The 10462-nt window shown below is 40.3% G+C and overlaps 2 protein-coding genes across 5 annotated transcripts in view; one reads left to right on the top strand and one right to left on the bottom strand.

Moving 5' to 3' along the window:
• Positions 1-95: 95 nt before the first annotated feature.
• The window catches only part of kel (kelch protein), a 34386-nt gene continuing 24019 nt past the window's right edge, over positions 96-10462 (bottom strand). Inside the window, exons 3-12 of one of the 2 annotated variants that reach the window (XM_012359457.2) lie at positions 3140-3294; positions 2776-3009; positions 2496-2642; positions 1891-2295; positions 1558-1811; positions 1269-1496; positions 1007-1179; positions 751-891; positions 420-675; positions 96-326 (exon numbers count right to left, since the gene is read on the bottom strand). In XM_012359457.2, coding sequence (XP_012214880.1) covers positions 136-326; positions 420-675; positions 751-891; positions 1007-1179; positions 1269-1496; positions 1558-1811; positions 1891-2295; positions 2496-2642; positions 2776-2852 — 1872 coding nt within the window. In that variant the 5' untranslated portion in view covers positions 2853-3009; positions 3140-3294 and the 3' untranslated portion in view covers positions 96-135. Of the gene's footprint in view, positions 327-419; positions 676-750; positions 892-1006; positions 1180-1268; positions 1497-1557; positions 1812-1890; positions 2296-2495; positions 2643-2775; positions 3295-4440; positions 5017-10462 lie in introns of those variants that run through there. The other variant, XM_067358770.1, reaches the window with a different exon arrangement.
• The window catches only part of LOC105667583 (dual 3',5'-cyclic-AMP and -GMP phosphodiesterase 11-like), a 26554-nt gene continuing 19580 nt past the window's right edge, over positions 3489-10462 (top strand). For all 3 annotated transcript variants that reach the window (XR_001099949.2, XM_067358768.1, XM_012359432.2), the window contains exon 1: positions 3489-3883. Coding sequence is in view for 2 of the 3 variants with exons in the window: in XM_067358768.1 (XP_067214869.1) it covers positions 3520-3883 (364 nt within the window). In the remaining variant the exon portion in view is untranslated. The remainder of the gene's footprint in view (positions 3884-10462) is intronic.

The raw sequence follows: 10462 nt of genomic DNA, 5'->3' as shown, positions 1-10462 counted from the left end.
GCAACGCGGGCCTTGACAATTGTGACTCGCGCTGCGATTTTGCACACCGCTGGGCCCGGCTTCCCGCGAGGAATCCGATATCTCGGCACCCGGGTCCGTGTTCTGTTCTGTCGCATGCCCAGCGGATTGTAGACCTCACATCGTCGCCGCGGGGGCCATCGGTTTGTCGATGATTGCTACACCTGCGTAACTACGTCCGACTCCCATGCAAGTCGGCAGAGTGGTCCAGGTATCGGTTCTCGGAGAATACACTTCTACGGACGCCAGACTGGAGGAACCGTCGTCTCCGCCCACCACGTACAAAAGTCCGTTTAACGCCACAACACCTGTTTGTTGTAACACCCATATTAGGTTTAGGAGGGAAAAAATCGTAGTAACTAAAAATAGGGAATAAAGTACGTCGGAAGACATCAACTTACCGGCGTTACGACGGCAGAGCGCCATGTCGCTGACGGGAGTCCATTGGTTGGTCTCTGGATTAAACGCCTCCACGCTTTTTCGAACTAGCGGACCATCGTGACCTCCTACCGCATATAAAATACCGTCTAGGACACCAACGCCCGCACCACTGCGACGCGCAGACATCTCAGGCACGGGTTTCCATTGATCTTTCTCTGGATTATAGCATTCGACACTGGAGAGGCATTGGCGAGATTCCCCATCGTAGCCGCCAACCTAATTTGCAGTCTTTCTATATTAGATATCCGACGAATGGGGTTTTTCAAGCAACGGTACTTAATATTAACTTACAGCGTAAAGTAATCCTTTGACAACACCGACTCCTACGCTACTACGTCGTGTTGACATTCGCGCTATTGGTCGCCATTCACGAGTGCGTGGATCATACACTTCAGCTGAATTTAATCCCGTCGAACCATCAAAGCCACCGACCTACGCACATGAAATGTCAGTTGTAATAAAGAAATAAAGATAGTGTTTTCTGACTGAAAATTTCCGAATCTTAAATATAATTTGATATATAAAAATTTAGAAAGCGTAATCTTACAGCATAAACGCAATTGCCGAGCACTGCTACACCGAGTGTCGATCTTCTCGCTTCCATTTCGGGGCAGGGCGACCATTGATCCGCAGCGGCGTCATAAATATCAACCGTTCGTACTCTCAATGATCCGTTGAACCCGCCAACAGCGTATACTCGTCCACCGAGCACACAAAGTCCTACAATCAGAAATTTGCGATTCAGTGTATTTGCGAAAAACGAGAAAACAATTTGGCTAGAGTTTAATTGATCGATTGATATTATTTACCAGCTCTACAACGTCGTGTTGGCAGCTCGGAAACTTGGTACCACTTCTCCTCTTTGAAGTCGAAGCACTCCACGCTCCTAATCGCCTTCGGAGCTTGGCCGCCGACAACGAGCAATACTTTGGGCAATCCTCTTGGTTGTCTCGGTTTGGTACGTGGCGTTTTAAACAACGATTTTTGTTCACCCTTCAGTAAATGGTATTTTAGAGCTTCGATCAAGAAGTCTTTGCCTGTGGAAATTACAAAAAATATACATCTTTTTCTTAGCACAATATTATCGCAATAACTTACATTGCAAATTTGCTTTCAAAAGTGGTTCCTCTTCCACACGCTGTACTAAATATTCTTGCGAAAGCAGAGGTAAGCGCACATGCTCCATTAATAGAGCTAAGTTGTTTTGTCTTTTCTCGAGATCGTGATGCACCCATGAAATTACGCATTCAAAGACTTTCTCTTCGGAAGGTACCATTAAGCGATCGCTGCAGATAAGCTTGGCCACTTGTTCAGGCGCCAGTGTTAAGAATTCCTCCGCATCAACTACTTCTCTACAATCAGTATTAAAAATACAATTACGATCGCTGATACAGTTTGATGAACAAAATCAAGATTCAAAATATTTCTCACGAGAAATGTTGCTCGATATAACTATCTGCATGTGACAACAACTCGAGACATCCATGCAGATCGGCAAACGCTCTAATACCGAGACAATTAGATGGGTGCAATTGAGCTTGTAAAAAATCACAACAGGCATCTCGAACATCCGTCAGTTGTAATAAATTCGCGGCTGGTAAGAGCACCTGTACATTATCCTCCGTAACATGGACTTCAGCAGAATATACGTAGTCCACCAATAACTCTAATGCCGAATAATCCACTCCTTGCAACGTTATTCTCTCTTGATCACGCTCTTCGAATTTTGTAAACATAGCGTAAAAGTAAGGACTACACGCCGCGAGGACCATTTTGTGAGCAGGCACTTCCATACCGCTGTCTGCCACCAGGATGACATCACACAGTAAATTTTTCCTAAACAGTAATATCATGTTATTCAAATTCACATTTGCTCCCTGCACATTGCTGATATAATAATGCAACAATTAGCTAGGTATAAACTTAATACCTGTTTACAAATGTTATATGTATAAGCAAAATTTGTTTTTACAAATATATGCTATAGATAATATTTTGATAAATAAGCAAAGATATATCATAATAAATAGATATACTTTCGCATTTCATTGATGACATCAAAGGCACGATTTGTGTGATGATGATTTCTGTACGGTGGCTTGTCCTTTCCATTTTCACGAGGAATATGTTTCTGTGAGCTTTCATCTAGAGAATTCTGGCTAGCATAGCGCAGTAACAAGCAACTGTAATAATGAAAAATAAATCAAACAATGTGTCATGAAATTTTTGAATCATGTGAGCTTCTTGAGAAGCATTATCAATTTCTTACACTTGGAGAAAACAAAAAATCAGTAAGATATAAAAAAAGACACTTGCCTGCCTTTGTGTGTGTCGGAATTGTCGTTGATATTGTTCGAGATGTTAGGTGGTTGATTCTGCCCCGCCGGCTCCATTTCTGACCTCAACTTCGACGCTGTGATTCGACACTCGGATAAAAATGTTTTACTAAATTGCGTAATTCAGAAATAAATCTTCACTATGCTGTTGATGATGATACGCGAAGCATCATTGAATCTCTATACACTCACGTCACACTAAGGTTCAGTGAGTCTGAACAGAAAGATGATATTGTCGATTTCACGTTATCAATTTAACGCGTAAAATCTTCATTTGCGCAGTTTCCACTCAACTCCAAAAGTGAAATGTATACGAGTGATCACTAACGTATACTGTCACTTACATGACAGGAAAGAAGTCGCCACACAATTTCTAAGGACCTTTTACTATTTTGACAGCACGCTTCGAGTTATGTATATACAATCCTTCCTCTCTGTTTCTCTCTTTCTTCTTCGTTCAATATATAAAGGAAAACAATAGCGAGCTGCACGTTCCCTACTGATAAGAATGCAAATTAATAGTAGCAGCATGTATACGGTGGTCGATGAAATAACTATCAAATTTATCGTCCAATAATAATAATGTGATAATGAATTTATCGACCGTGATGCGGCTCCTAGTTTCACAATTCAGCCACGATATAAAACAAGCGTGGCGTGCGGCGAATTTTTTAAGCAGCGCGACTACCGTAAGCGAGTGTCGGCCTTTAAAAGCGTCTCGTCAATGTGTCGGTTATCAGGTAGTGCAGCTTCAGGCAGGCAGTCTGTCGCGGAAGCTGGTGGAAGCGTCACGCAACACCACGTACGCCACGACGCGACGTGCCGCGCCAAGGACGCGCCAACAACAGGCGTCGACGCTCTGCCTACGTTTCTCTTTTTTTTTGTGCACCGCGGTCGACGCGCTTCGGATCGTAAAATTCGAACGGTTTCGCCATACTCATCGCGGTGCAACGTACGAGGCGCGTGGCACCCGCGACAGAGGACGGAAAAGAAGAGGTTTCGCGTTGGAATTCGAGCTCGCGGAAGTCGAACGGAATCCTGCCGACGAGGTACAACCTCGCCTCCAACGTCGTTTTTGTCTCGAAAAGGTACGTCCGCATGTCGCGAGTTCGCGGTTGCGCGTTTACGATAATATACGAAGGGGGGATGGGGAGGGGGGCATCGCGATTGCATGTACGACTGGCGCCAATGGCTCTCCGGTAGTTTTTATATCGCGAAACTATGGATACGCGACGCGTGATGTGACTAGACACACCGCGAGAGAAAGAGATGATAGGATGCACGCGGATGCGTCCGACATGATTTTACGTCGACACGTCGAGCGAACTTTGTTCTGAAAAAAGAGCGGATTGAAATCGTCGTGATATAACGGCGCGATAAATACCGTTAGAACTTTGCAAAGTTAGATTACGTGTTTATATGTCGCGGAAGCGCGACAATTGCAACTTGCACGAAAATGTTCACGCTGTAATTTCGATCCGCACGCATTGCAAAGTCCAAGTATTGTTCAGTCGAATGTTCCGAGTATTATTCTCAATGGAAGACGCGGTAAAAATATTTGGTTCATTCTCGCGCACCGCTACAGTATCTGTCTATTTGGAATATGTTAACCGCCTCAAAATATCTATACTTCTAGATTCAGTACCTTACACTTGTAGACCAGGTGAATAAATATAGCACAATTTCTTTCTTATGTAAACATTTCAATCTTGCTCTCTTAAACCGTTTTCTACTTTCGCACCAATAAACGGAATTTTTTTTTTCTCCGAAAACGGAATAATCCTCGAGGCAGAAATGTTTACGTAGATGAGACACGCGCACACACGTAGTTTTCGCGGAACATGAGAGAACCACTGTTCTGATTCGATAGTGTACGGTATTGGGGCGATATCGCGATAAAGTTTCGCAGATACCGTCTCTCGTGGACATCAAGCGATACGACGTTCCGTGCGGAAGAAACAAAACGCGAAACTGAGACGCGACAAAGCGCCGCCGCGCACGAGGTGCGCAGTATTGTTGCAAGTGCAAGGTTACAGGCAATGTACGTTATGTATCTGACTGATTATTTCCCACCGGTAAACGGCCTGCAGCGTCGATTGGCATTCGATCCCACCGCGCTTTACGTCTTACAAGTTGTCGCCGCGGTGGGTTGGCGTGCAGGCATCGAGGACGCGCGTTTCAAGTTGCTTGGATTTTGCGATCGATAAACGGATCAAAGACTATTTGGCACAATCTTTTCGGCGATATAAGATTATATTTTCTTCACTCAAAATAATATAAATATATATAATGAAGCAGGCGCCGCGGAACCGGCTACGCCCCTCTGAAATTTTTCTGTTTTCTTCAGGCATTTCATGAGTGAAAATATTGAGCATCAAATATTTGCATCATCAAAGGTGGAAAAATGAGTTATTTTTCTTTTCTTTTCTTTTTTTCTTCTTTCTTTTTCTTTTTCCTTTGACTATTTACTCGTTCAATTGAAGTACACTATATAATGAAGAAAATTAAGCGCATTAAGTTAATTAGAGCAAAAAATCTGTGCATATTTTTCGTACATTTATACTACCCACTGAGTGGCCTATTATGGTGTTTGAATGGAGTTCCATACATATACATACTATGAATATATTATGCATCCCCTTTGTAAATGTTGCCCCCTCAGATGAAAAATACTTCCGCGGCATCTGTAATGAAGGGGAAAATGAGGAGAACGACGAAAATATGAAGGAAGTATTCTTCAGATTTTCGTCGCATTTCGTTAGGCGAAATAAAAGCCGTGAGTCACAAATGAGGATCCACTTGCGATTTGAATGCGATAACCTTATCTGTGGGTTTTGGGCGGAAAACATATTATCGCATTCGCCCATTTTATCACGCGACCTTAGACCGTTGTTTCTTACCTCCGCGAAGTTCGCGCACGAAATGGTCGTGTGTGTAACTTTTGGTCCTCGTGGGCGCGAAAGTCGGACGATCCGATCGGTGATGCGACCGTGAGATTTCTAATACGTGTCCGAACGTGCGACGACTGGCTAACAGAAAGTTGACACTCCGGGCGACCAAGATAGCGTGCGTTCGGTGAAAAAGAAAGCGGTTGCTCGCGCAGAAAACGAAGACTCATTCGATAAATGCTGCTACCGCAACGGCTTCCAACCTTTGGAACCCGTGGCACACTTTCCAAGTGTGCTCGGAAATTTCAGATGGCCGAGGCAGTTCAGACAGTTGGGATCTCGAGATCCGAAATATCAAACGGTTCGATCGAATCGATTCAATTATCAGTACAAACATATCGAAAAGATACTTGTTATCTGTGCATCAGACCTAATATACCGCTCCTCTATCAAACATGTGTAAAACCGTAGAAATGAAAGTAGAGAAAAAAAATAACTCTTACGAAAACAATTTGACTTACACCGTGTAAAACATTTTTTATGTAACATCGATATCTCATCGTTGTAAAATCACGTGTGGGAAATTTATCACGAAATAATACGGGCGGATAGATATCTGGATGCATATGTAGTTGTTTCAACATTTACTCGACCAAGTACACGAGGCAAATCACATGCTTTATCGCATATTTGTTCACATTGCGTTTCCGTTTTTTATGACAGCGATAAAAGATTCATAGCGAGGCTACAGAGATGCGTAATTACTCTTCTTTTTTTTTTTTCATAGAAAACCATTTTACATTGTTACAAATGGGTCATATATCGCTCGCTGTTTCATAATTCACAGTCCTCTGCACAAGATATTTCAAAAATTTTGAAAGATTCTTTGGTCAATTTGTTCTTAACAAAAAAAAATTCCTCGTAAAACATCGTGAATTTGTTACAAGTTTTCTGATTTTTAATATCCTCAAGATGTACGATCGAAAAATCTGGAATTCTTACAAAGCATTCTTTTCACGTTGAAGAAAGCAGGGAATTTTCAAGGAATTTTATCTATGCTTTAAGATTTCGAGAATTTTTGTTGAAAATGTAATCCTTAATTTAATTTTTTGATTTTGCTTTCACGATGTAATCGGTTAAGCTTTCATTTCTTTTCAGTACATTTTCATTTGCATCTTAAGTGTCTTGTTAGTTCTTTCTTCGTAGATATGAATAGGAAATCCTAAGAGACACAAAAAACAAATTCTTCAATTTATTTTAAATTTGCATGTAAAATATGCTTTATTTTTATCTGGAAATTTGTGTAGAATATCAAGGAATTCTCAGAGAATTTTTTTCCAATATTTAAGTAGATACTTTGATCATATATTTTTGTAACTAAATTTTAAATTAAATATTGATCAAAATCAATGAAAATTAACTGAAGAACGTTATTATTGGATCTTTGAAGTTCAGTTTGAAGCAAAAATTTTTTATCATATCTAAAGAAAAATTTCTAATTTGAAATAATTTATTATTGAAAGGACATTTAAATTTTTTGAAATATTCTGCGTAGGATAAAAAATTATAGAAACCAAGTACATTGTAAGAAAAAGATTTTCGCACGGACCGTGAATAAACGACTTAAATCGACAATGGAATATATGCATCTGATAAATTGGAATATTTTAGGAATGAGTAAGTCAGCGAGTGCACCAAAATTGTGCTAAAAGTGTTTCAGATAATATTATCGCTTGAGCTCGCCGCATAATGACGAGTATATTCGCACTTACATTTACTCTTCTTTTGTGTTTACTTCGCACCACAAAATTTCGTCCTTTCATTGCCCCACGTGATACCGAAAACATTTATGCGACGAGTGATTGTGAATTCGGAATCAAATCAAAATACGACGAAGAAAACAACCAAAAGTAAAAAGTCACTTGATGTGATATCGGGCACCATTCAGCTTTATCATACAAGTGACAAATGCCAGCGCTTATTATTATGTAAACGACCAACAATGCCCGCGTATTGAGGCACGTAGGATTCTATGCGTCTATACGCTTCTATCTTTACACCTGCATGCTTGTACAACGTGCGATCTTCGAAGGATCTTATCTTCGAACGACGTCAATGCCAGTCATGTTTAACCAATTACCTTTATGTATTAATAAGCCAACGACCCTTTAACGATCACATCGAGAGCATTGTATAGATTTGACAAGCCTGATACATACGTACGTATCCCATTGCGCGCGCGTTTCCAAGTGTCATTTATGATGCGTAGGCGTTATTTACTGAAGGAACGATCGATATGGTAACATAAATAGCGATGTTGCGTTCTCGTTCTTTCGGTTTATCGTTTACGCAAAATTCGGAAAGATCAAGAGAAGAATGCTTTTCACGTTTGCTTTACGAAAAAAGTATAGCATTTTATTCTACAACCGAAATCGATAACTACCGAGCTGTAAAATATACGAGAGTTTACTATTTCTCATGGTTTATTTCTTAAAAGATGATAAAATATTTTGTATATCTAACATTGTCTTAAATATGTCTTCTTCAATGAAATATGCGATCCACTCAGTTATTCAGAATCGGATTTGCATGTACTATACTGTTGAATCATTAAAGTTCCTAGTTCCTCGTTGCAGTCACGCTGAATTGTGACGTTAGAAGCGACACATGACGTCAAGTATTTTTTTCCATATATCGAAATAAGATAGTATTTTTTGCTTGTCATTGCTTACATTTGATGTAAATTAACCAGAAACATCAGAGACTTTTTTGGTTCGTAGAATAATAAATAGATAGAAATCTTGACCCATTTTTGCTGGAAATGTAAAACACTTGTACAATAGATCATATTATAATAATATATTTCCTAATACAAGATAATACAAAAGAGCGTTTTCGATGTATCTTATCAATCTATGCTATCTAACGCGAGTGGAGATAAGTAGAAAAAATTAATTTATTTGGACGTGTAATGTATAAGAAAAATATCTCCCGCTTCTAATGTGATAATTTAATATGACTGTAATAAGGAAGTAGAAATCTTACAATTAGTGTTGCATGAGTAAATTGATGTTTACGGATTTTGCGTGTATGTTGATTGATTCTCGCGTGCATACACTTCATGAGCGTATGTTCTAAGATTGAAAGATTATGTCGTGTCGCGCAATTTTTATTCGCTCCTGAAAATCCGGATTAAGCTCATTTATCACTCATTATCGATCGGTCAACAAATGATGACGAATGCGAACAAGTGGAGTCAATGACAAAATAACAAAAAATATTTATCGAAATTTTGACAAGAAACTAAATAATAAAATTGCAATACTACGTTGTAGAGAAAAAATACGACGATGAACAAGAATAACAATAAAATAACAATCAATAAAAAAATTTAACGAAGAATATTGATCGAAATTTGGACGAGGAACTAATAATAAAATTGCAATATTGCGTTGTGGAAAAAAAAATATCATTACGCCTATCGTAACAGGCAAGTTGGCAGGTTTTTTCCAATATATATGGTAATTCAAGGGCGTTTTATATTAGATACAATCGCCTTATCGTCCTTTTGCGTAATCGAAACGGTTAGTCGTCCCAAAGTGACACCAAAAATAGCGTTTCAAGTGAGAGCGTGGGCAAGGCGCGGCAAGGCCGGGGTAGCGCGCGACATAGCCATTAAGTCGATGAGTACGCGAGGACCGGAAGTTTAATGCACGTATCGGTTGGCGATCGTATTGGTTAACGATCGTCGAACGCGTCGTTAGAGACGAGGTCGATATCGACCAAAGGATATATAGAAAGTAGCGGATATGGGTATAGCTGTATGAAGAATCGTGCCGAAGCACGCATATTGTTTTCCCCTGCTACCAATCGCGCCGCCAAGGCTAATCACGTACGGCAGATGTACCTGATTTCGTTTCATTCCTCGATTTGGCGAATCCTTGAGTACATGTCGCGCGTGTTACTTTACTCGTCATTCCGCTCGCTCGTCCTCAAAATGGCTATCAGTAGACGACAGTGTCGTTACTTGGCGAATCGCGACAGCAAGAGATGGCTATTCTGTTCGTGCACCTACAAATGCGCCACCTCATCCAGTCCTGAAGTTGAAGAGCAACCGGATGGATCTTGCAACTTTGACGAGCGCGTCTCGGTGCAAAAAGTGTCGGGTAAATGATCTCAGGCAGTTTTAGAACAGTCCCTTGTTCAAAAGACAATTTTCAAGCAAATTGTGCACTTAAAAATGAAGTGTTAAATATAGAAACAGGAGACACGAGCTTTATAAAGATGAAAAATTAATTTGTCTAACTGTAGACAAAACTCCCCCAAGCGCGATGATTCAATGTCATTGCGCGAACGATGCACGTCGCTTTATCATGCGCGACAGCGAAACCGAATACCGAGCAAAGCATCGTGTTGCTTCGCGTTGTACCCGCTTTAATGAACCATCGATAATGTCCAATCCCCTGTTCCCTTCTCCATGACAGCAGTGTCCTGTCTTGATTCTGCATGCCGTGGATCAACGCTCTCGAGATATCGCGTTACAAGATCTCCCCTTAATTCTTGATTAATTGTACAGTGTCCTGTAACTGGCGCTACACCCGAAAAAAGACACTGATTCTACATGGAGAAAAAAGTACGATAAATTTTTTTCAAGGCTTTATTTTTTTTGTAAATTCAATAATTTTCACCGTCCTCGAAAAAATTTTATTCTACATTTTTTATTTGTTTTTCTCCGCAGAATGCAGTTTCCGATTGTTACCGGACGTTCTGTGTAATTAT

The sequence above is a fragment of the Linepithema humile genome, chromosome 7 (assembly GCF_040581485.1).
Source record: "Linepithema humile isolate Giens D197 chromosome 7, Lhum_UNIL_v1.0, whole genome shotgun sequence".
Taxonomy (NCBI): Eukaryota; Metazoa; Arthropoda; class Insecta; order Hymenoptera; family Formicidae; genus Linepithema; species Linepithema humile.
This window is presented reverse-complemented; position numbering and strand designations above follow the sequence as displayed.